We start from the raw sequence: 27,039 nt of genomic DNA, 5'->3' as shown, positions 1-27,039 counted from the left end.
TTGGGTAGTATCCAGAACAGCTCCGATGAAGGGAAAAGTCTGTGAGGGCTGTAGATGGGATTTCTGAAAGTTTATCTCGAATCCCAGATGTTATAGCAACCAAATCGTCTTCTAGGTCGTGAGGACGACTCCCTGAGACGTAGAATCCTTGATGAGCCAGTCATCCAGGTAGGGGAATACCTGGAGGCCGTGGTTCCTGAGTGCTGCGGCCACCACTACCAGGCACTTGGTGAAGACTTGGGGTGACGAGGTCAGGCCAAAGGGGAGCACTCAGTATTGGAGATGAAGATGTCCCACCCTGAATCTGAGGTATTGGCGGGAGGCCGGATGAATGGGAATGTGGGTACAGGCCTCCTTGAGATCCAGAGAGGAAGGGGTATAGGGATGTCAGGGTCATCATGCGAAACTTCTCTTTGATCAGAAACTTGTTGAGCACCCTGAGGTCCAAAATGGGTCGCAGATCGCCCATCTTCTTCGGAATAAGGAAGTACCGGGAGTAAAAACCCTTGTTCTGTTGGGACACAGGAACTGGCTCGATGGCTCCGAGCTGTAATAGAGCCTGAGCTTCCTGAAGAAGAAGGGCAGTCTGGGTCAAGTTGGAAGGATACTCTTTTGGAGGATGTTCTGGGGGTACTCGATCGAACTGGAGAGAGTACCCTTCTGTGATGATGGAAAGGACCCTGAGGTCGGTGGTAATAGTCATCCATTGATGGTAAAAGTGATGGAGATGACCTCCAATTGGTGGAGCAGCTGAGAATGGCAGGACGACTGAAGTTACATCCTCTATGAGACATTCAAAAGGGCTGAGGAGCCTTAGGGACGGAGGATGGCTGAGGCTTTTGCTGCTGTTTTTGGGAATGCTGCCACTTCACAGGCTGTCGGATGGGGGAGCCTGCTTAGGTGGGTAACGCCACTGGTATACTAACGGTGGGCATGCAGCATGAGGAGGAGCAGGCTTAGGCTTCGGACGCAGGATGGATTGGAAGGATTTCTCGTGGTCCGAGAGCTTCTTGGTTGCGGCCTCGATGGATTCATCAAAGAGGTCGGTGCCAGTGCATGGGACATTGGCAAGCCTGTCCTGGAGATTAGGGTCCATATCGATGGTCCTGAGCCATGCCAGCCGGCGCATAGCCACTGCACACGCTGTAGCCCGAGCCGAGAGCTCAAAGGCATCGTAGGATGATTGCATCAGCTGTAACCAGAGCTAGGACAGCGAGGCCAGAACCTCCTGGTACTCGGATTGTGCCCTGGGGTCCACATAGGGCGAGAACTTCTGGAGTACCGACAGGAAGAACTTGAAATATGTGACGAAATGGAAGTTGTAGTTCAGAACCCTGGATGTCATCATGAAGTTCTGATAAATCCTCCTGCCAAATCGGTCCATGGTCTTGCCCTCTCTACCAGGTGGGACCGCAGCATAGACCTGAGAGGGGTGAGACCGCTTCAGTGAGGACTCCACCAAGAGGGATTGATGGGAGAGTTGGGAACCATCGAACCCCTTGTGCACTGTGCACTGTGCGGTACCTGGTATCCAATTTGCCCGGTACAGCGGGGATGGAATAAGGTGTTTCAAGGCACCGCATAAAGGTCTGATCCAGCAACTTGTGAAGAGGAAGTTTGAGGGATTCAGCAGGTGGTTGAGGGAGGTGCATAGTCTTCAGGTATTCCTTGGAGAATTTGGAACCTGTGTCCAGGTGTATGTCCAGGTCGTCTGCCATCTGTCAAAAGAAGGAGGAGAACGACAGCAGGTCAGCCGAAGCAGGGCCTCGAGACGGGCTCGAGGACGTCGAGGCCTCGGGATCCAATGAGGATGGGAATCATGGTGATGATAAAGACCCCATCAAGTCCTCGAGCTCCGGCATAAGAACATAAGAATCGCCTTCACCGGATCAGACCAAGGTCCATCTAGTCCGGCGATCCGCACACGCGGAGGCCCATTTAGGTGCTCCTTTTTGGAGACCCGGTTTTCCCGTTTCCCTCAATATGATCTGCAAGAAGGTGTGCATCTAACATGCGTTTGAAACCCAGCACAGTATTTTCTGCCACCACCTCCTCCGGGAGAGCATTCCAAGCGCCCACCACTCTTTGCGTGAAACAGAACTTCCTGACATTTGTCCTGAACCTGCTGCCATTCAGTTTTAGGCTATGACCTCTTGTCCGCGTCACATCTGAAAATGTCAGTAATGCTGCTTCCTGGTCAATTTGATCAAATCCCTTTAATATTTTAAAAATCTCTATTAGATCCCCACGCAGTCTTCTCTTTTCGAGGGTGAACAGTCCCAGTTTTCCGAGGCTTTCCATGTAGCTTAAATTCTCCATGCCTTTGACTAGTTTCGTGGCTCGCCTCTGTACCCTCTCCAACAGAATTTTATCCTTCTTAAGGTATAGAGACCAGTGTTGGACACAGTATTCTAAGTGTGGTCTGACCATTGTTCTGTAAAGTGGCATTATAACATCTTCCGACCTACTCGTGATCCCCTTCTTAATCATGCCTAACATCCTATTTGCTTTCTTCGCCGCCGCCGCAAATTGAGCCAATGGTTTTAGGGTTCTGTCTATCAGTACCCCAAATCCCTTTCTTGTTCGCATTTGGCTAATGTCACCCCCGACATCTTGTATTCATGTTCTTTGTTTTTCTTTCCCAGATGCATCACCTTGCATTTGTCTATGTTAAAACTCATCTGCCACTTTATCGCCCACGTTTCCAGCTGATTTAGATCTTTCTGAAGATCCTCACAGTCCCTTTGAGAGCCAACCACCCGACATAGTTTTGTATCATCCGCAAACTTGATTATATTACAAGTTGTTTCCTCTTCCAGGTCATTTATAAAAATATTGAACAAAATGGGACCAAGAACCGAGCCCTGGGGCACGCCGCTGGTCACCTTTTCCCATTCCGAGAATTTCCCATTTATGGTTACCCTCTGCGTTCTGTTCTCTAACCAATTTCCAATCCATCCGTGCATTTCTCCTCCTATTCCATGACTTAATAGTTTACTCATAAGCCTTGCGTGCGGAACCTTGTCAAACGCTTTTTGGAAGTCCAAGTAAATTATGTCCACTGGATCTCCAATATCTATTTGCTTGTTAACCTTCTCAAAAAATTGAAGTAAATTTGTCAAACATGACCTCCCTTTCCTGAAGCCGTGTTGACTATCTCTCATTAGGTTGTGCTTATCCAAGTGTTGTACAATGCGGTCTTTAATTAGTGTTTTGATTATCTTCCCAGGAACCGATGTGAGACTCACCGGTCTGTAGTTTCCTGGTTCACCTCTTGATCCTTTTTTGAAAATTGGGATGACATTTGCTATCCTCCAGTCGTCTGGTACTTGCCCGGTTCTAATTGACATGTTAGCTAAGGATTGTAGTAGTTCCCCAATTTCTATCTTAAGTTCCTTTAAAACTCTCGGGTGAATCCCGTCCGGTCCAGGGGATTTATCACTTTTTAGTTTGTCAATCTGAAAGTAAATCTGGTCCAACTCCACATTTATTGATGTTAGGCTCTCCTCTATGCCTCCGGTGAATACCCTCCCAGTGTCTGGCATTGTTGTAGTGTCCTCGTTTGTGAAGACAGAGGCAAAGAATGAATTTAACCTATCAGCAACCTGTTTGTCTTCTTTGATTGACCCTATCATTCCTTGGTCGTTGAGAGGGCCCGCAGTTTCTCTTGTTTTCTTCCCTTTTATATATCTAAAAAAGGGCTTAAAGTTTTTATTTTCTTGCACTATCTTTTCTTCATAGTCCTTTTTGGCTTGTATTACCGCTTTATGACACTTTTTCTGGTCAATTTTGTGACAGTTCCAGGCCTCCATCGGAGGAGGTGAAGTAGCCGGTGGAGAATACTCGAGGAAAGGCTGCTTCCGATGAAGCAAGGCATGCCTGGACGAGTGCCTCAATGAATGCCTCAATCGATGTGAACCGTGCTTGGATATCGGCCTCGATGAACGAGGCGAATGGATCTTTGCTGAGGCCCCTAGGTAGTGGATGGGGCTGGAAGCAGTTGATCGAAGCACAGGTGGATGGCTGGAATCACCCTGGGGTACTCGTAGGGACTCGAACCCCTGCATCGGGTAGATCGGCTCCAATGGAGGCACTCGCAAAGACTCTACTCCTTGCATTGAGTGAATCGGTTCCAATGGAGGAATGGGCAAAGACTTTGCTCCTTGCGATGCATGCACCGAAGCCAGACCAGACACTCGCAGAGACTCTGCTCCCTGTAGAGAGTGTGTGTATCGCTGAGGCACTGGAGGTGGCTCGACTTGGGGGAGGCCTCCCCGTGCCCAGGCTGGATTTGTGAGAGAAGCTTAGGCCCAATGGTGGTGAAGAGCTCGATGAATTGCTTCTCTAGCAAGGTCTGGAACGAGGCCGGCAAGGCAGATCCGCATCTGCAATGGGTGATAGGCCAGGACATAAGCCGGAAAAGCTCCGCCACAAGATCGAAGCCGCGGGGCTGCGACCATGTGGCCTGCCCGATCGGACGGATGGAAGAATTTTTTTTTTTTTTAAAACAATAAAGAATGACGAAAATCAGCGATTGAGAGAAAAATAACCCAAAACCGCGGACTTTAGAAGGCACAAGAGAAAATTCTTCACGCAGAGAGTCGAAGACAGACTTCTCGGCTCCGGAGAAAAGTAACTACTGAGGAGATGTGACCTGGTCTGGGCGGGAAGGCACTCGTGCATGCGTGGGCGACTCGAAACTTCGAGTTTCATCAAGCAAAAATGCTTGTGAGGCGTCCACATCGGGGCTCCATTGGATCACGTCACCCGTTAGTGAGAATACCTGCCTGCTTGTCCTGGGATAATACAGTGGTACCTCGGTTTACGAGTGCACCGGTTTGCGAGTGTTTTGCAAGACGAGCAAAACATTCGCAAAATCAGCACCTCAGAAACTGAGTGTGGCTCGATTTACAAGTGCCCCCCGCGATCGTGCACCCTCCCCCCAGCGATTGGCCACCCCCCCTGCCGCTTCTTACCGTCATCTGGGCACCGGCATGTCCTGTGCGTTGGTGCCGGTGCTTGAAGATCGGCCTCCTTTTCTGCTGGGCCTTGAGCATCTGCGCATGCTCAAGGCCTGCGAGTTCATGTTCTATCTCAGAGAGAACGTGAACTTGCAGGCCTTGAGCATGCGCAGATGCTCAAGGCCCAGCAGAAGAGGAGGCCGATCTTCGGGCACCGGCACCAACGCACAGGACATGCTGGTGCCGGTGCCCAGATGACGGTAAGAAGCGGCGGGGGGGGATGGGGGGGGATGCTCAATTGCGTCGGGGGGGGGGGGTGCCGGATCGCATGGGGGGCATTCAGGGGGAGCAATGCCGGTTCTCATTGGGGGGGGGGGGGACGTATCAAAGCAAGTTTCCATTACAGTATTTCCTATGGGGAAACTTGCTTTGATAAACGAGCATTTTGGATTACGAGCATGCTCCTGGAACGGATTATGCTCATAATCCAAGGTACCACTGTAGTAGAAACATCTTTGGAAGAAGAGTGTATAAGAGCAACTCGTAACTCTGATAAATTGTTTTTGGGAGGCAAAGTATGGGTTTTTCCTGATGTCTGTGTAGATACACAGGAGAAAAGGAAGCAATTTTTGGCTCTGTGCTCTCAGGTGAGAGCCCTGGGTGCTCATTTCTTTTTACGTTTTCCTTGTAAATGTTTAATACTGTATGAGTCAAATGGGTATCTTTTTTTTTATCCCAAACAACTGGAGGCTTTTCTTGAGAATAAGCGCAAAATACAGGTTCAGGTGTCGGGTCCGGGGGGAATAATTTGATTATTAGGAAAATGGAAGACTGTAGTTTATTAGCGGACGAGATGTCATCATTATTTTATTAAGTTCTTTTTTTTCTTTTGAGATGTGCCTCTTTTTCCTTATCCTCTTCCTCTTTTGTAGTTGAGGACTTGGGATTCGCCAAGGTTCTATTCTGTCGCCTCTCCTGTTCAATATCTTTCTTTCTCCATTACTGAGCATCTGCCAGTCAATTGGTTTTACTTCTTTCTCTTACGCGGACGATATTCAACTTATCCATCCTTTGGACCCAGAAAACAACAATGATATTTTGTCTATAAATAAAAAACTAGAAATAATACAAAACTGGCTCAATTCAAACAAATTAGCATTAAACATAAAAAAACCTAAATCCATGCTTTTTGCCTGGAAAAAGGACATAGGTTTGAAGTCCCCATTTATCCTTAATAACACCCCATTGGAGTTAGTATCCACTTTAAAAATTCTTGGGATCATAATTGATGATAAACTACTGTTTCATGAACACATTACTTATCTAGTTAAAACATGCTTTTATAAATTACGTTTGATACGATCAATCGCCAAATGTCTTGAGCCCAAATCGATTAACATACTAATTCATTCCCTGATTATAGCTAAAATGGACTACTGTAACTCACTTTTAATTAATATCTCCCTAAAAGAAAAAAGAAGACTGCAAATCATTCAAAATACAGCTATTAAACTAATCCATAACGCTAAGAAATATGACCAAGTCACACCATTGATGATCGATTCTCATTGGCTCCCTATCAGCCATTGCATTTCCTTCAAGGTCATGCTGCTAATATTCAAAACTTTAACTTTCAATGAACCCCAATTTATAGCTAGAATGCTAATACCCCCATAACACTTCCCGACCACTCCGATCATCCTCTCAAAATCTCCTATCTATCCCCTCTTTGAAAATAGTAGGCACGAGAAGACCTGATATGTTCTCCGTAATGGGCCCCCAATGGTGGAACTCATTACCACAATACATTAAAGATGAAAAGGATCTTACCTCTTTTAAAAAATCCTTAAAATCTTATCTTTTTAAAGACGCTTTTAACCTTTAAATTTTAGATAAGATCAATGTTCTCAGGTTTTTTATCTTTTCCGTTCCCCATTGTTTTTTTCCTTTTTTGTTTATTTCCTCTAAGAAAAATTGTAACTTTACCCCCCTTCCACCCTAACTCATGTTAGTCTTATTGTCAAGAATTATGTTATTTGGTTTGTCTTTTTTGTAACTTACTTCTTTTTTAAAATTTTGTACATCGCTTAGTAAATTGAATAAGCGATTCATCAAATATTAATAATAAACTTGAAACTATGAATATATTTCTTTGTTAGGTTCCTTACGGAAAATACTTTGTTGGTTTTTTTTTTGTTTATAGCATTGTGCTTTCTGTTTCTTAATGCATTTTTATGCTGTATGTTCAATTAAAATTGAATAAATAAAATAAAAAAATAAAAAAAGATAAGGCATCGAGTAATGAGAGAAAGTTCTCTGCTTGTTTGGATGATTGGTCTTTGAGGTGTAGGTTTAGGTCTCCTAGGATTAGGTTGTAGGTTGCTGTTAGGGAGTTTCGGTATATAAAGTCTTCAAATTCAGGTCTTGCTGTGGTCCAGTTTCCTGGTGTTACGTAGCAGAGCATGCAGTTTACAGTGTACATCTTCTTTGTGCAAAACTATTTTTTAACATATTTGCAGTTTTTTTTCTCTAACTGAAAAGAATGTGGCACCTCTATATTTTGTCCAGCCAGTCCTGGCAATTAGAGCTCAGGGGTGGGCCCACAGGTTAGGTTATTTGGCTTATTATATTAATTGAAAAAATCCCAAACTCCTCCCCCAAACTTGATATGTTACTCAGAGTAATGAATCCACCAGAAATACCTCATGTTTATGATGTGCTGTTCTCTAAAGGAAAGCTTAGAGGCAGAGAGTTTTAGGAGCACTCACTTTCTTGTGATAGCCTTCAGCACGCGGAGTTGGGATTCTCGATCATCATTTAGTCCCACAAAGAGCAATTTATCGAACCTGTCAGAAAAATGAAAAAAATTCATAACAAATGAGCCCTCCAGGGTTTTAAGACTAAGCTGGACAAGTTCCTGCTAAACTGGGACGTACGCAGGTGAGGCTGGACTCATTTAGAGCACTGGTCTTTGACCTGGGGGCCGCCGTGTGAGCGGACTGCTGGGCAGGATGGACCACCGATCTGACCCAGCAGCGGCAACTCTTATGTTCTTATTATATGGAAGTATATTTTTGAGCTAGTTCTTAATTGTGGACTCTATAGTTTTATCTATAATTAGTATCTATAATTCAATGCAGAAATGTGAACAAGGATATTGCATTGGTGAAACAGGCCACTTGATTTCTGAACATAGCATCACTAACCTTTTCAGGATACTTTACAGCAGGCCTTTAAATACAATCTAGGAGCCAGCCATTGACAACTCTCTCACTTCACCTACTCTACCTTTAACAATAGAAACATGATGGCAGATAAAGGCCAAATGGCCCATCTAGTCTGCCCATCCACAGTAACCATTATCTCTTTCTCTCTCAGAGATCCCATGTGCCTATCCCAGGCCCTCTTGAATTCAGACACAGTCTCTGTTTCCACCACCTCTTCTGGGAAACTGTTCCATGCATCTACCACCCTTTCTGTAAAAAAGAATTTCCTTAGATTACTCCAGAGCCTCTTAACTTCATCCTATGCCCTCTCAATCCAGAGCTTCCTTTCAAATGACTCGACTCGTGCACATTTACGCTTCCAGAGGGTGTGATAGGACAGAGTATGGTATTGGGGGTTCAAGAAGGGATTAGACAATTTCCTGAAGGAAAAAGGGATAGAGGGTTACTATACAGGTCCTGGACCTGATGGGCCTCGAGTGAGCGGACTGCTGGGCATGATGGACCTCTGGTCTGACCCAGCAGAGGCACTGCTTATGTTATGTTCTAATGTAGGTATTTAAATGTCTCTATCATATCTCTCCTTTCCCGCCTTTCCTCCAAAGTATAAATATTGAGATCTTTAAGTTTGTCCCCATACGCCATATGATGAAGAACACGCACCATTTTAGTAGCCTTCCTCTGGACCAACTCCATCCTCTTTATATCTTTTTGAAGGTGTGGCCTCCAGAATTGTACACAATATTCTAAATGAGGTCTCATCAAAGTCTTATACAGGGGCATTGATACCTCCTTTTTCCTACTGGCCATACCTTTCCCTATGCACCCTAGCATCCTTCTAGCTTTCGTGTCACCTTTTCAATCTGTTTGGCCACATTAAGATCATCACATACAATCACACCCAAGTCCCGCTCTTCTGTCATGTACATAAGTTTTTCACCACCTAAACTGTACTGTTCCTTCGAGTTTTTGCAGCCCAAATGCATGACCTTGCATTTCTTAGCATTAAACTTTAGCTGCCAAATTTCTGACCATTCTTCCAGCTTTGTCAGGTCTTTCTTCATCTTATTCACACCATCCAGAATGTCTACTCTATTGCAGATTTTAGTATTATCCACAAAAAGGTAAATCTTACCTGAAGCCCTTCAGCAACATTGCATATAATAATGTTAAAAAGAACAGACCCAAGAACAGAACCTTGAGGCACACCACTGGTAACATTACATTACGGATTTCTATTCCTGTGCCTTGCGGTTCTAGGCGGATTACAATATAGAAATTATCTGGGCAGTTCCAGTAGAATTACATTTCAGGATAAGGGTAAGTTACAGAACAGTAAAGGATTATGATACTTCAATTTCACAGAAGATAATACATATCACAGAAGATAATACATATAACAGAAGATAATACATATCACAGAGATAATACATGTCAACTGAATCAAGTTAAATCGGGTGTAGTGTAAAAGAGTTACAGTACATTCTGGATCACAGACAAAGAGATACTTTAGGTGGGTGTTTCCAAAGGCGTTGATTGGGGACTCATTGGGTGGTGGTTAGAGTGATGGGAGATATTTTTTGAACAGTAGTGTTTTTATTTCTTTACGGAACTCTTTTATGTCTGTTGTTTTGGTCAGAGTTTTGAGATGTCAGAGTCGATTTTAGCTGCCTGTGTCCCCAGAAGGTTGTCGTAAAGTTTCTTAAGACGAGTACCGTTGAGAGGTGGGTAGGTGAAAAGGTTCTGTGTTCTCCTTCTTCTGGGTGAGAGGTAGTAATGAAAACGGTTGTTTAGGTAACTGGGTGCCGTGCTGTGGGTTACTTTGAAAATGAGACAGTAGAGTTTGAATTGTGTTCTTTTTTTTTTTTTCCATTATTTTTTATTTTCTTATTTTTCATAAAGTGTACATAATAATAAATTACAATTGATAAATGCATATTATCACTTTTATATCTAATACATTATATATCTGAATTTGATTTTCCCCCTCACCCTCCCCCCTCCCTTTCATTACTTTAATATAATATTTTAATTTTCAAATTTTTATAAAAAGTATACAACATATTAGAATACAATTGATAAATATTCAATAACTTTTTTATATCTAATATAATATAATCAAAACAATTTTTGTCCCATTTCCCTCCCCTCACCCTTTTATTACCTTTTATTCATACGTTACATTTTGTATAATATATTATAACATACTTTGTATAAATTGATTTTTCTTATCCCCCCTTTATGTGTGTCACAAAAAAAAAAAAAAAAAAATCTTTAAAAGAAGAAAAGAAGAAGAAAACATCATATTATTTATTCATTACAGTATTTTGTCAATGGCCCCCATATTTTTATAAATTTATTATATGTCCCCTTTTGTACTGCTATTGTTCTTTCCATTTTAAAAATATGACATATTGTATTCCACCAAAATGTGTAATTTAGGTTGTTGTAATTTTTCCAATTATTAGTTATATGTTGAATGGCAACCCCTGTCATAATTAATAAAAGCTTATTATTTTCTGGTGAAATTTGACTTTTTTTTCTCATCATTGTTCCAAATAAAATTGTATCATATGATATTGCAATATGATTTTCCATTAATTTATTAATTTGTGGCCAAATTGAATTCCAAAAAATTTTAATATAAGGACAATGATATAATAAATGATCTAATGTCCCTGGTTCTAGATTACAGTGCCAGCATCTATTAGACTTAGAACTGTCTAATTTTTGCAAACGAGTAGGGGTCCAAAAAGCTCTATGTAATAAAAAGAACCATGTTTGTCTCATAGACGCTGACACTGTACATCCCATTCTCCAAGACCAAATTAGTGGCCATTGAGATGCATTAATTTGATGTCCAATCTCAATGCTCCAAATGTCTCTTAGACCATTTTTTGGTTTTTTATTTAGATATCCAGATATTAATTTATACCACAATGCGGCTTGATGTCCTAGGAAGTCTGCTTTAAAGCATAAGAACTTTAAACTATATTGATTGTTTAATGATTTCCATTCAGGGAACCCAACCTGAATGGCCTGCTTCAATTGCAACCATTTAAAACTTTGTGTTTTATTAAGACCAAATCTATGTTGCAATTGTGAAAAATCCAGCAGTTTACCTTCTGAAATAACATCGTCTATAGATCTAATGCCTGCAATAATCCAGTTCTTCCAAAGGATTTGAGCTCCGCCAATTTTGATCTTGGAGTTTATCCATATGGATTGATTAGTTGATTTGTATATTGGGATGGGTGTTAATTTATCAATAAATCTCAATGTTTTCCAAGTATCCATTATTATTTTATTTTCTTTGTATCTTTTAGGTATATTAATACTTGGTAGATGAACTAAATTTAGGGGAAACATAAGGCGCCATTCCAAATATAACCAATCTGGTGCATTATCTATAAGTTCTGGGAGGATCCAATACATACCCTGACGTAGAATATAGGCTTGATGGTACCTATAAAAATTTGGAAAATTTACCCCTCCCTCCTTAATTGATTTTTGTAAGGTTATTAAAGCTATTCTAGGTGTTTTACCAAGCCAAAGAAATTTTGTTAAAATTCTATTAAGCTTTTTATAAAAGGACCCCTGAAAATAAATAGGTATCATACTCATTTGGTAGCAAACTACAGGCAACATCATCATTTTAATAGTTTGAACTCTTCCCCACCAAGAAATATGTAATGGGTTCCATTGCTCACATAACTCCGTTACTTTTTTTAATACATATTTTTCATTTTCTTTTACAGTATCTTCAATTGTTTTTTTAACTTGAATGCCTAGATATTTAAATCCTTCTTCTTTCCATATGAATGGAAAAGTATCAAATAATCCTTTTACACAGTAAACATTCAAGGGTATAATTTCAGATTTATTCCAATTAATTTTATAACCTGAAAATTTGCCAAACTTATCAATTAATTCCAATAAAGAAGATAAGGTAGACTCTGGGTTTCTCAAATAAAGCAAAATATCATCCGCATAAGCCGAAATTTTATATTCCATATCTGAATATGGAATACCTTGTATCTCCCTCGTTTGCTGTATTGCTAACAATAAGGGTTCTAATACAACATCAAATAACAAAGGAGATAAAGGACAGCCTTGTCTAACTCCCCTTTGCAATTGAAAACCATCCGATATCATATTATTAATATTTAATCTTGCAATCGGGAAGCTATACAATGTTTTTACCATTTGTATAAATCCAGAACCTATACCAAACCATTCTAAAGCCTGATACATAAAATTCCATTCTACCCTATCAAATGCTTTCTCAGCATCTAATGAAACTGTAAAAGCCGGTTCATCCATTTTTTTTGATAAGTTTAGCATGTGAAATAATAATCTAGAGTTATTGGAGGAATGTCTTTTAGCAACGAAACCCGTTTGATGCATATCTATAATATGTGGGAGAGCTTTGGCTAATCTCAAAGCCAAAATTTTCGCCAAAAGTTTATTATCAACATTTATCAAAGATATAGGCCTGTAGTTCGAAACCAAAGTAGGATCTTTATTTGGCTTAGGCAAAACAATTATTATTGATTCAGCCATAGTACCTTTTATATTACCTTTTATAAGTTGTGTCTGATATAATTTTAATAAATGTGGGGAAAGGATATTTTGAAATGTTTTATAAAATTCTACTGTGTAACCATCACCACCTGGAGCGGATCCAACTCTAAGAGATCTCAATGCTGTTTCTAATTCTTTTAATGATATAGGTTCGTCTAAACTTCGTTTTATATGATCAGGAATTTTGGGTCCATTAATTAAATCTAAAAATTTTTTTCCATCTTTTTGTTTCTCCAAATAAGGTTCGGAAGAGTACAGATCCTTATAAAAATTTAAAAATTGTTTTAATATTATATTTGTTTGATTTGTTATTATACCATTATCATCTTTTATTCCATTAATATTAGTTCTCCTTTTTTTTTGCCTTAAGATAATTTGCCAATAATTTTCCCGCCTTATTAGAATTTCCATAATACACTGTTTGCTTGGAAAACAAATCTTTTCTTATCATTTTTGAAGTTAATTCATTATATTTACCTTTTGTTTTCAAAAGAGCTTGTAAAACTTCATATTCCCATTTACTTATCAATTTAGATTCTAATATTTTTATTTCTTTTTCTAATTCTATATATTGTTTTTTGATCTGTTTCCTTTGTTTTGTTCTTGCTTTTATTGGTAGCCAGTGAGATTCTAAGTATGCATTGGTAATGTGGTCGTGTTTGCTGAGTGAGTATATGAGTCTGAGGGCTGTGTTCTGGATGGTCTGTAGTTTTTTTATTGTGTTGGTAGGGCAAGGTAAGTAAAGGCTGTTGCAGTAGTCTACAATACTTAGCACAAGGGATTGGACAATGATCCTGAATTGGTCTTTATTAAAGAATTTTCTGATTTTTCTTAGATTTCGCATTGTGAAGAATGCTTTTTGGGTGATTTTATGGATTTGTGTTTGCATTGTGCAGCATCTGTCTAAATGTATACCTAGGATTTTGAGGGAGCTCTGTATTGGGTATTTGATTGAGTTTACTTCCAGTTCAGTTAGGGATGGTTTTTTGTCCTTCTCTAGTAGTAGGAATTTAGTTTTGTCTGAGTTCAGCTTCAACTTATGATTTGTCATCCATTTTTCTACTGTTTCCAATGTGGTTTTCAGGTGGTTTTCCTCAGTACGATTTCCATTGATAACTACTCTCTGTCGGCTTCCGCTCAACCAGTTTATGACCCACCCCATCACTTTGGGGCCCATCCCAAGGGCATTCAATTTATTTATTAGATGTCTGTGTGGAATACTGTCAAAGACTTTGCTAAAATCTAATACACCACATCTAGTGCATGTCTTCTATCCAATTCTCTTGTCACCCAGTCAAAGAGAGGATGGATACGCTGGATGGGCAGACTAGATGGACCATTTGGCTTTATCTGCCATCATGTTTCTATCCCTATTCGTTTTTGTCTTCTGTGGTCCCACTCCTGGCGCTTCAGCCGTGAACATAGAACAGAAATATTTGTTAAGCAATTCAGCCTTTTTTTATCAGCTTCTACATATTTCTCCCCTTCACCTTTGAGTCTCACAATGCCACTTTTGCTCTTCTTCCTATCACCAATATATCTTAAAAATGTCTTGTCTCCCCCTTTTACCAGTCAAAACTGAAGACTAATATAAAGAGTTCTTGCTCATATCGCTATACCGCTCTCAGAGACCTGTAAGGTTAAACACAGCTGTGTTCTAAAACCACTTTGACAGGTAATAGGTGTCATTCATTGAGCCGGTAAGTGTATATCGTGTATTTTTGTGCAAATTACTGCAACCAGCTATACAGCTCCAATAAAGTGCAACGTGTAATAAATATTTAAAACGTATGTGAAAAATATATATCAAAAAAATTTTTAAACATTTGCACTTATCTCATATAAGCTCATCTCATATACCATGTCAGCTATTTTTCCTTCCATTTGTATTTTTGCTTTCCTGACTTCTCTATCAGCCTTTTTCAACTTTTCCCAGATATTTTTGCCTGTCTTCCTCTTTTCCAGATATTTTGCCTGTTTTCCTCTTTCTGCAATCTTTTGTAGTTTATGAAAGCTAACCTTTTATTCCTTACCTTCTCAGCTACTACTTTTGAGAACCAAAGCGGCCTTCTTTTCCTCTTACTTGCCTCACAAAAAGGTTTGTTGCTCTTACAATTACTTCTTTCAGTTTTGCCCACTGCATTTCCACTCCTTCCAGACGTTCCCATCCAGACAATTCCTTGACATAATCCCCCATCTAGTTAGTTTTTTTAAATCTAGAACCTTCTCTATACCCATCTTTAATATCAAATTGTACCATGCAATGATCACTGGATGCCAGATGATCACCCATTGTAACATCAGAAACACTTTCCCCGTTTGTAAACATTAAGTCCAGTATGTAGCCTTCCCACTTGGATTCCATTACCAAGTGCTGGAACAGTTCTCCTTGTAGAGAATCCAGGATCTCCCTAATTCTAGAAGACCCCGCAATAGGGATACCCCAATCTACAGTGATTTTTTTTTGAGAGGGGGAGGGAATCCTCTCCAAGAAGAGCAGTAGCTCTTTTAGGAACAGAAAAGGAAAAAGAGCCTTAGTAAATTAGTGTCTGTGGGCAAAAAAAACCCCCACCCCCAAAACATTCAGTCCCTTAAAATACCTCTGCAACTTACTAGCAGAAGCCAGCAGTCTCTCTTCCCAAAGCAGATTGTCAGCTGTGTGACTGAACCCTCTTGATAAAGCTAAAAGGCAACTGACTCTCTGGGGGATCCCTACCCACTGCCCAGCATTCAACCAGCCCTCTTAAAGCCCTCCAACCATCATCCAGTCTCTTTCATAACAGCCATTTCCAGGCAGCCAATGTGCTTGAGGGTCTGCCATTTACAGCTCTTTGCAAACCACCTCACAAACTGTATGTCCCAGGTCTGCACTACAATTAGTTCTCTATAAACTTCATCCAGGCAGTGTAGCAAATTTGGGAAGCCTCACAGTTTCATGTTCCTAGGAGGTATCTAGTCTGAGGGTAGGGACACTCGAAGTTACAGAGAAATACTTCTAAAACCATTAGGAGGAAATATTTTTTCACTCAGAGAATAGTTAAACTCTGGAATGCATTGCCAGAGGATGTGGTAAGAGCGGTTAATGTAGGAGGAAGTGACGTCACTCGACCGAATGGCAGGATAAAATTTGAGCTCCGGAGGGGCTTGTAATTAAAAGAGCATAAATAGCTTCCCGATTGCGGTTTAACTCCTGCTCGAAAGAGTCACGGTGGGGCGAGTGCATGGCGAGTCGAAGGCGGCTAGAGAAATCTGCGAGCGAAAACGGACAGTGAAAACTCCGGCATCCCCAGCAGTGAAAACAAAGATGGCGCAGTCACTGGGACCTTCTCAGCAATCCCCGATCTCGGCCCTGTCTGGAGATGGCACTTCTGCTTTGCACCAGAAATTGGAGACCTGGTTTCATGACCTGAAAGCTGAAATGCAGGGGGTCTGAAAGTAGAGAGTTGCGCGGGGACAAAAATCCCACCCGTCCCCGCCAGCATCCTCTCCGTCCCCACAAGGAATTACCTCCATCCCCACCCGTCCCCATAAAAAGCAGCAATTTCTTCTGACAGGATCATCAATTCCACAGTTTCTTTTGTGTTTGCGCTGCTGTTTTCCTTGTGGAATCTCTTTGGTGGAACCCTTTTTGTTTTCTGTTCAGATAATTAACTTATAAACCCCCTCTTTTACTAAGGCTGACGTGTCTATTATATTATATGGACGAACCCTGCTTCCAAAGCCTTCCATCCCCGTGGGAGTCCCCGTGGGCCAGAGGGGGGTCCTTGTGGGCCAGAGGGGATTCCCATGGGATTCCTGCGATCCCTGTTCCCATGCAAACCTCTATCTAAGAGGATGTAAAAACGGCAATGGCAGAACTTCGGGCTGAGGTTGGGGACTTGGGAGGCAGGGCTGAGGCCTCGGAACAGCATGTCACCCGATTGGAGGTGACGGTAGAGGAAAATAAGACTACACTGGCACAGCAGGTGAAAGAGTTGGCTGACCTGCAAGCGCAAATTGAAGATCTTGAAAATAGATCTTGATGCTGTAATTTGCGGTTCAAAGGCATACCGGAAGATGAGCGGCACAAGGACTGTAAATCGGCGGTGCAAGACTTTTGTAGCCAATTGATGGGACCTGAGGAACAGATCGACGCTGGAAATATAGTTCTACTGCGGGCATATCGTGGTCTGGGAGCAGATCGATTGGGAGCACCTAAGGACATTATTGCGTGCTTTGGAGACTACTTGGTGAAGGAAAAAATATTACAAGCTGCCAGGCGGCAGCCACAGTTTCAATGATGTGGCATAACAGTAGGGATCTTCCAGGATTTGGCTTTATCCACCCTACAAAACGTCGAGCTTTCCGTGAAGTGACGCAGGTGTTGAGAGTGAAGATATAGATGGCTGTTCCCGTTTGGGGTGTGGATGACAGTGAATGGCAAGTCACGGAGGATGGACATGGTGGCTGGCTTTGAAGGACCTAGGATGCAACAACTTGCCGATGGTGCCAGCGGAGGGACCCCGACGAAGGGAGGCAGATCGGAGGAGACTTGGCGCACGGTCACTCGCGCCACTAAAAAGTAAACCCTGATGGAGAAATGAACCATGGAAGATTCCGGGGGAACCTATAGCGGTTGTTTTTGATGCTTGGATGTGCAGCTTTTCTCCACATCTTGTGAACTGCTGACTTTGAAGAACTCATTGAGTGGAGTGGACTGCCTGGGTGACTGTGTGTGTTGGATATAAGGATGTTAGGGGGGGTGATTGTTGGGCTGGATGTCTACGCCTAGGGCGTATGGGTGGCTATGGGAGATGAATGGGGTGTTTAAGCGCACTGCTTTTGGGTTTTCTTACAGGAAGGTATGGGTGCAATGGGATGTTCTGTGTGCTGTTGGAGGGACTGTGGGCATAGTGCTTGGGGTTTTTTGGTTTGGGAGTTAAAGATCTGTTCAGGGGAACTGTCCTATGGTGGAGAGACTATGGAGTCAGTTGCCTTTTGGGAGAGACTTCATCTTTTCTCATTGGCTGGTTTGGAACATACTGGATCGTCAAGTGTGGGGGGGAGGGGGGGGGGAGTTGGGGAAATTTCAGAATTTGAGGGGAGGAAATCAGGGGAATAGAAAGAATGGGAATTTACTCAGGATAGGGTCATGGAATGTTAACGGGTTGAACAGTCCAGGGAAGAGGAGTATTGTTTATAGAGAACTGAAGAGAATGGGTTGGGACATCTGCATGTTACAGGAGACACATTTGAGGCCCAGGGATGCTGGGTTATTGCAACATCCAGCCTATGAACAGGTTTGGACACATCAAGGCCCACATCCCCACAAAAAAAGGGTGGGATTGCAATCTTGATGAGAAAAGGACTGGGTTTGGTCATTGACCAGGTCTACAGGGATGTACGGGGGAGATGTTTAGTTTTGAAAGGTTCATTACAGGGGCAAAGGGTTACTATTCTAAATATCTATGGCCCTAATGTGGATCGGGGGGGGGGGGGGGTTCTATCAAGGATTGAAGGATGATTTATTGATGTTTATCCAGGGAGTGGTGGTTTTGGGGGGGGGGGATTTCAATGTGTTTCCGGATGGGAGGGTGGATCACTCCAAGGGAGGTAGGGGGGTCTCATAGGGGGCACTCACGGGTATTTAGAGCATTTATGCACACTCTGGGGCTGGTAGACTGCTGGCGTCTTCTTCAGCGTAATTATACTTATTATTCTCATGCTCAGAATACATATACACGAATCGATGGGATTTGGATTTCTCGGAACCAATGGAGCACAGTACGGGAGGCTGTGATTGATTGGAACCAAGTTTCAGATCATGCCCCGGTTTCAGTGGACTGTATGGGAATACTGCCAGAGGGAGGTATCAGGTACTGGAGACTGAATGAATCACTGCTTCATGCATCTGAGGTAGTGACAGAGGTTCTTAACACCATCACTACTTATTTGAAGGTTAACGATACTTTGAGGTGTCAGATGGAATTTTATGGGATGCAATTAAAGCAGTACTGAGGGGAGTGTTTATTAAATGGGGTGCTCGCTTTAAACGGAATAGAGCTCGAGTACAACTGGACTTACGTGAAAGATTAATTGCATTGGAATTGGCACATAAGACCTGTCCAGATCCTCGGACATTGCACAATTGCGCCAAGTACGGGAGGAATTGATGCATCTCCAGATGGAGGATTATAATCATATACAGGAGCACTTCCAGTCCTGTCTTTATGAACATAGTAACAAATGCAGTGCTCAATTAGCTCGATATATTAAACTAAAACAAGCTCGAGCTACTATCGCTGTTGTTAAGGACAGGAGTGGGAATGTACAGGTTACAGATAGGGACATTGGAAATTCTTTCTGGATTTTTATCGATGATTATATAATTCAGGAGGGGAGGGCAAGGGAGGGGATGGAAGGGGAGGTGGAGAGCTTTTTGGAAAGGGTAGAGTTGCCGGTCTATCATGACGATCAAGTGCGGCTTGATGAGCCGGTGACGTTTCGGGAGGTTTTGGAGGTCATTCGGGGAGCTAAGCCGGGGAAATCCCCTGTATTGGATGGGTAGATGGGTACACGAGTTGCTTCTATAAGAAATTTGGAGATCAGGTAGGACCTTTGTTAGTGCGATTGATAAATGGGGTTCAACAAGGGGGCCTATTGCCTGGTACTATGGGTGAAGCGGGGATAACGATTTTATTGAAACCAGGTAGAGATCCAACACTTTGTGGGTCGTATCGACCTATCTCCCTGTTGAACGTAAATGCGAAAATTATAGCAAAGGTTCTGGCTTTACGCCTTGGTAGACTGCTACCTACCATGATCCATCAGGATCAGTCAGGGTTTATTCAAAGGAGACAGGTGGGGGATAATATTAGGCGTACCCTACATCTGTTGTGGAAGGTGTAGCAGGGAAGGAACCCTGCGGCGGTAATGGCGGTAGATGCTGAAAAGGCTTTTGACCGGGTTTTGTGGAATTTCTATGGGCGATGATGAGGAAAATGGGAATTGGTGGGGCGTTCAGTGAGTGGGCTAGAGCTTTATACAATGCACCTAGAGCCTGTCTCAGAATTAATCAATCTTATACAGGATTTTTTTCCATTGTTCGGGGCACTCGACAGGGCTGTCTGTTATCCCCACTACTCTTTGCACTGTCTATAGAACCCCTGGCGGTTATGATTCTGAACCATCCCCTTTTGAGTGGGATTCGGGTAGGGGACATGGAACATCAAAATTTCGAGTTTACGCCCAGCAGTGTCTACGAGGAGCTATCAAGACTCAAGGTGAACAAAACTATGGGACCGGACAAACTACACCCCAGGGTGCTCAGGGAGTTGAGTGACATCCTGGCGGAACCATTATCCGCGCTCTTCAATCTTTCCCTAAGTACAGGAAGAGTCCCGTTGGATTGGAAAATGGCTAACGTCATTCCACTCCACAAAAAGGGATGCAGGACGGAGGCTGAGAATTATAGACCAGTGAGTCTCACATCGATAGTAAGTAAACTTATGGAAACACTAATCAAACGCCAATTGGATACGATCCTGAATGAGGAGAATCTACGAGATCCCCATCAACATGGTTTTACGAAGGGAAGGTCCTGCCAATCAAATCTTATCAGCTTCTTTGACTGGGTAACAAGAAAGCTGGATATAGGGGAGTCCCTGGACGTCGTGTACTTGGACTTCAGCAAAGCGTTTGATAGCGTCCCACACCGCAGGTTATTGAGCAAGATGGGTTCGATGGGACTGGGTGAAACATTAACCGCATGGGTTAGGGACTGGCTTAGAGGTAGACTTCAGAGGGTAGTGGTAAACGGTACCCTCTCCGATACGACAGAGGTGATCAGCGGAGTGCGCAGGGCTCGGTCTTGGGCCCAATCCTATTTAACATCTTCGTAAGAGACTTGGCTGAGGGGCTTCGAGGTAAAATTACATTATTCGCCGATGACGCCAAACTATGCAACATGGTAGGCAACTGCATAACAGATGAAAGCACAGTGCCCGACAAAAGCTCAATGCCCGACAGTATGACACAGGACCTACTCCTGCTGGAGCATTGGTCAAAGATTTGGCAACTAAGTTTCAATGCCAAAAAATGCAAAGTCATGCACCTTGGCGGCAAAAATCCATGCAGGACTTACACCCTAAATGGTGAGATCCTAGCAAGGACTGTAGCAGAACGTGACTTGGGGGTGATCATTAGTGAAGACATGAAGACTGCCAATCAAGTGGAGAAAGCTTCATCCAGGGCTAGACAAATCATGGGCTGTATCTGTAGAAGTTTCATCAGCCGTAAGCCCGAGGTCATAATGCCGTTGTACAGATCCATGGTGAGACCCCATCTGGAATACTGTGTACAATTCTGGAGGCCGCATTATCAAAAAGATGTGTGGAGAGTTGAGTCGGTTCAGCGAATGGCCACCAGGAGGGTCTCAGGACTCAAATATCTCCCGTATGAGGAACGACTAGGTAAGTTGCAGCTGTACTCACTTGAGGAACGCAGAGAGAGGGGAGACATTCAAATATGTCACAGGCCGTATCGAGGTGAAAGAGGATCTCTTTTTCCTTAAAGGACCCTCGGCAACAAGAGGGCATTTGTTGAAAATCAGGGGTGGGAAATTTCATGGCGACACCAGAAAATATTTCTTCACCGAAAGGGTGGTTGATCGCTGGAATAATCTTCCACAACAGGTAATTGAGGCAAGCAGCATGCCAGATTTTAAGAAAAGATGGGATTGGCATGTGGGATCTCTTCATGGAGGTAGTTAGGGGGTGGGCCATTAGTGTGGGCAGACTAGATGGGCCATGGCCCTTTTCTGCAGTCATGTTCTATGTTTCTATGATGTTCTTTTGTATTTGATGGATCCGGAACGCACTTATCCCCTTTTGCTCGGTATTTTTGAGGAATATGGGAAAGTGTCTGGCTTTAAGATCAACTTAGATAAAACTGAGCTGATGGACCTTACTCTGGGGGAAGCCCGAGTTTTAGCGCTTCAACGCCAGTTCCCCTTTAAGTGGGTGACTAAGAAACTTAAATATTTGGGGGTTTATTTGACTCAAGATCTGTCCGATCTCTATGAGGCTAATTATGGACCGATTCTTCGTCAGATTAGATTAGATCTTTAACGCTGGCAGGGGCTCTGGCTTTCGTGGGGGGGAAGGATTGCTGTTCTCCAGATGAATATTTTACCCCGGTTGTTATTTTTGTTTAAAACTTTGCCAATCCCCATACCATCCCGGATGTTTAAGATGCTACAAGCTGAATTTTGGAAATTTATTTGGCAGAATAGAGTCCCCAGACTTTCCCAGCGGGTGCTGTGGGCAGAGAGAGCGAGAGAGGGAAAAGGAGTTCCGAATCAATGGTACTATCAGGCGGCGCAGTTGCAGATGTTATTGGAGTGGGAAGTAGGTGCCCACAAGTGGGGGGTTCAGTTGGAACGCTGCATGGTGACCCCAGGAAGTTTGGCTGCTAGGCTATGGTCTTCTCAGTCTGTTCAACAATGGGAGAGGGAGACCAATAATCCTTATATTTGGTTAAAATATGGGTCCGTGCTAAACAAGAATGCAATAATGGGCAGGTGACTTCCACTTTAGCATCTTTGAGGGAGGAACCCAGTTTCGCTATAGGTAAAGTCAATCCAGTTTTTGAGAGGTGGGAACAAATAGGGCTGGTTCACTTTCGTGACTTTCTAAGCTCGGGGACGATGGTATCTTTTGAGGCTTTACAACTTCTCTCAGGGGTGAGGGCCGGGGACTACTTAGCCTACCTTCAGGTGAAGCATTTTATGTCTGTTAGTGGATGGGTTAAGATTTCTCCTTTTGAGGATGAACACCTAGAACAACTGTGGGGTACCCTGCAGAGAGTGCCCAAGCCTATATACATAATTTACCAATACTTACGGGGACGGGTGACACCGAAATTTGGATTTCAGGGTCACTGGGAGAAAGACCTCAATTGTTCTTTCACAACTAAAGAGTGGGAGCATATATGTGGAGAGGCGGGTAAAGCATCCACTTGTGCTCTTATTCAGGAAAATGCCTATAAGGTATTGAGTAGGTGGTATTATACCCCAGAGAGACTACATAGGATGTATCCTCAGTCTTCGGATACTTGCTGGAAGTGTCAGGCACATTTATGTATATCTGGTGGGAGTGCCCAGTGCTAGTCCCCTGTTGGAAGGCAGTGATGGGGTCTTTGTCTATGCTGTTAGGGATCATTGTTCCTGTCACTCCACAAACATGTTTGCTTGGGATGTCTAATATCTGTGAGACTCGATGGCAGACTTGTATTTTGCGTATGGGTTTGGCAGCGATTAAATGCCTTATTGCTGCATATTGGAAACAGTCTTTGGTTCCCACTTTAAGTGAATGGACCGTGAAATTGGCTTTGATGGGGAAAATGGAAATATATGTGTCCAAACGTAGGGAATGCTATGTACAATCTAAGAAAACCTGGTCTGTTATTACTCAGAAATTGCATATTTAGAACATTGGCGACTGTACGATCCTGAAGAGTGTTCTTTACGTGGGGGGGGGGTAATTCTTGGAGGGGAATGATGCTGTGGTTGTATGCCTATGTTGATTTATGTTGACATTGATCTTGTACTAGTATTGACGGTGTTCTCTTTGAGTTCAGTGCTTGTTTACTCTGTTTGAAATATTTAAATTATAAAAAAAAAAAGAGCGGTTAATGTAGCTGGTTTTAAAAAGGGTTTGGACAAGCAGGGCCGGATTAACCAATAGGCCCAGTAGGCACGTGCCTAGGGCCCAAAAAGGTCAGGGAGCCCGCTGAAAGAAAACACTGAAAATTTTTTTTTTTAAATGGTGATAGGCCCCCACCCAGCATTGATCGTCAACACCAGGCTCCCCCTCGATCGACAACACTGGGCCTGCGACTGTTCTCTCTCTCTCTTGCCTGCCGCTGCCGAAGCCTGTAAACAAATTTAACACACGCCGCGGGGCTCTAACAGTGCGCATGACGCTGCCTGATTCCCAAGGAATCTATCAAGTTGACATCGAATTACAGACTCTTTGCGAACATTCCTTTTTTTGTAAAGCTGATGGAAGGCTTGGTAAACCAAGATTTAGTAACAAACCTGGATAAACTCAGCATACTTAATGACAACCAATCAGGTTTTCGTTATGGGTTTAGCACAGAAACAGTTATTGCTTCATTGCTGGATTCCCTCCTGAATTTATTCAGCCAGGGTTCTAGTGCACTAATACTTCAGTTAGACTTAAGTAGTGCCTTCGATTTAGTCGATCATGCTATCCTAATTGACTGCTTGGAGACAATTGGACTCTCCGGGAATGTATTAAAATGGTTCCAAGGTTTCTTGACTAAACGATCGTACCGAGTCTATAGCGATAATAACCAATCCTCCAGCTGGATAAACCCATGCGGAGTACCACAGGGTTCCCCCCTATCCCCCACTCTATTCAACATCTACCTAGCCTCATTGGCGAATCTACTGCAAAAATTAAAAATCAAATTTTACATCTATGCCGATGATATCACCTTAGTCCTTCCCCTAACAAACCTGACCCCTGAGACCAAGAATCATCTGGTATCAACTTTAAGGCAAATTGAATCATGGATGACTGAGTTCAAAATGAAATTCAACGCTGAAAAAAACAAATTCTTCCTGGCGAGCCCGAATGACAAAATCAAAGATACTTCAATTTCCCTGAACGGTCAGAACTTCCCTATTGTCGATTCCATAAAAATTCTGAGAGTGACTCTGGACTGTTACCTCACCCTAGATATTCTCACAGAGTTACTGATCAAAAAAGGCTTCTCAACACAATGGAAACTAAAAACCATCAGAAAGTACTTTGACGCAGCATCATTCCGCTTACTGGTGCAATCCTCCATTTTAAGCCTGCTCGACTATTGCAACATCATATATCTGGGGTCTCTCAAGAAAACCATTCAAAGACTCCAAATCATACAAAATTTGGCAGTGCGACTGATTTTCAGTATAAAAAAATGGGATCACATAACCCCCTACTACCAAAAACTTCATTGGCTGCCCCTAAAAGCAAGAGTGTTGTTCAAATTTGGCTGCCCATATTTCAAATTGATTCTTGGTATGGCTCCCCTATACCTGGTCAACCCATTCTAAATTGGATTGTTCCATCAGGCCTACATGCAGAATACATATGTTTAGCCACCCTACAATAAAAACCTGCTGATACAAAAGATTCCTTGACAGAACTCTTGCTTTCCAAGCAAGTCAACAGAACGGCTGGCTTGGCAACATTATCAAGCACTCCTCATCCTATCTCAACTTCAGAAACTAGTTAAAACCAACCTGTTTAACCGATTTGTAACCAAGAATTCTTAAAGCCTTATCCCTGTATACTACTTACATGCACTCGATGTCCCTACATTGTGACTTTTACTCTGTCTCTATCCCTCTCTACAAATATTCATGTATTCAAAGACTTCATTGTTATTTTTTTGCTGACTGTCCAGCTCTTCTTATTGTAAACCGCCTCGAACTACTATGGCTTTGGCGGTATATAAAAATAAAATTATTATTATATTATTCCCTCCTCCATAAACGAAATGTAAAGTTACGACATGAGGGGGAGGAAGGAGGAGGGAAGCCGTCAGCGGCACGCGCACTGTTTGAGCCCATGGTATGTGTTAAATTTGTTTACAGGCTTCAGCAGCGGCGGGAGAGAGAGCAATAAATGAGGCGAAGCTGGCAGGCCTGGGGATGGGAAGATGCTAGATGGAAGAGCAGTCGGGAAGAACAAGAAATATGGTATGTTGGAGCAGGGAATGAGAGGGAGGGAGAGAAGGGGAAATGTTGGACAGGGGCAGGAGGGGGACTGGATCATAGAGTGACAGGGGGAGAAAACAGCAGGAAAGAGAGTGGAAGCAATCTTGGACCCTGAAGGGGAGGGAAGAGAGAGGTGGTGAAATAATTGATTATGGGGGGAGGGAAGAGAGATGGGATAGAAAGATAGTGAAGGAAAAAGGACAGGGAGATGTCAGGCCATCAGAGACGGAGAGGAGATTCTGGGCTACAAGAATGGAGGGAAGGGATATGCTGGAAATTGTGGAAATCGTGGGAAAAACCAAGGGACAGGGGTGGCAAAGAGATGAATGAGAGGAAGATAGCCTCTAGCCCCTCACCTCTGCTGCTGCTTTCCAACATGTGCCTGACGCTGACGGCACAAGTTCTCCCCACTTCTATCATCTGTCCCCCTTCTCTCTCTTCCTCCATTCCAGGCAATTCACTGAAAGGGCAGGATAATGTGATGGAATTGCCTGGGATGGAGAGAGAAGGGGCAGATGATGGAAGTGGGGAGAATTTGTGCCATTAGCTTCAGTCGCATATCAAGAAACAGCAGCAGCAGTGAAGAGGTGAGGGACCATCACCTCCTCACCACTGCTGCTGCTTTCCCACATGCTGGATGGGGGGCATATGCTGCATGGGGGAAGAAGATAGAGTTAGTGAGATAGTGGAGGGGTGAAGGAAAGGGGTGGCAAGCTGTGAGTAGACACAGTGAAAAGAGGGAAACTAAGGACCTAATAGTAATAAAGAATTTAATTTAGACCATGAGGGGAACAGAGGGAAGATGATGGATGCCAGACCAATTTGGGGGGGGGGAGCAGGAGGAGAGATGGCAGAGGGAGGTAGATAATTTCTGGAAGGGACAGACACTGGATGGAAGGAAGAGAATGACAAGAAGATGAGGAAAGCAGAAACCACAAGAGAAAGGTAGGAAAAAAAATTCTATTTTTAAAACTTTTTTTGCTTCAGGATAAAGTAGTATTGGAGCTGTGTTGATAAGTGTTTAGAAACAGAAATGGTGATCCTTTTATTGGATTAATTTTAATACATTTTTGACTAACTTTAAGAGACCAAATTCTTCTTCCTCAGGTCAGGACAAAATACTGTAACAACAGTATACTTTACTGACCTAGGAAAGATGGTTTGACCTCTGAAAGCTAATTTAAAAATGTATTAGTCCAATAAAATATTATCTTATTTTCCATTTTTTGTTTTATTTTTATTTGTAAAGTGATTTGTTATTTCTCTTTTTTCAAATTTACATCTGCTATCTTTATATTTTGTTCAGTATTGGGGGATATGCACTACTGTTTCTTCACCCCCCTAAACTGTACCGTTCCTTCGGTTTGTAGCACAAGCCAGCATGCTGAATGCGCTGCACTGCTCCGATGATTGTCAGAACAGCGCAGAACATTCAGTCCGCCAGCCAGTGCTAAAAACCTCTTCCGTGCTTTTGTAAAAACTGGGGGGGGGGGGGTAG

General features: G+C 42.8%; 1 protein-coding gene across 2 annotated transcripts in view; it reads right to left on the bottom strand.

Annotated features, from left to right (window-relative positions):
• PEX6 (peroxisomal biogenesis factor 6) overlaps window positions 1–27,039 on the bottom strand; it is a 369,373-nt gene that overhangs the window by 13,434 nt on the left and 328,900 nt on the right. For both annotated transcript variants that reach the window (XR_004538689.1, XM_033936158.1), the window contains one exon: window positions 7,730–7,807. Coding sequence is in view for 1 of the 2 variants with exons in the window: in XM_033936158.1 (XP_033792049.1) it covers window positions 7,730–7,807 (78 nt within the window). In the remaining variant the exon portion in view is untranslated. The remainder of the gene's footprint in view (window positions 1–7,729; window positions 7,808–27,039) is intronic.

The sequence above is a fragment of the Geotrypetes seraphini genome, chromosome 3 (assembly GCF_902459505.1).
Source record: "Geotrypetes seraphini chromosome 3, aGeoSer1.1, whole genome shotgun sequence".
NCBI classification, from domain to species: domain Eukaryota; kingdom Metazoa; phylum Chordata; class Amphibia; order Gymnophiona; family Dermophiidae; genus Geotrypetes; species Geotrypetes seraphini.
The sequence above is the reverse complement of the archived record's forward strand: the minus strand, read 5'-3'. Positions and strand labels throughout refer to the sequence as shown.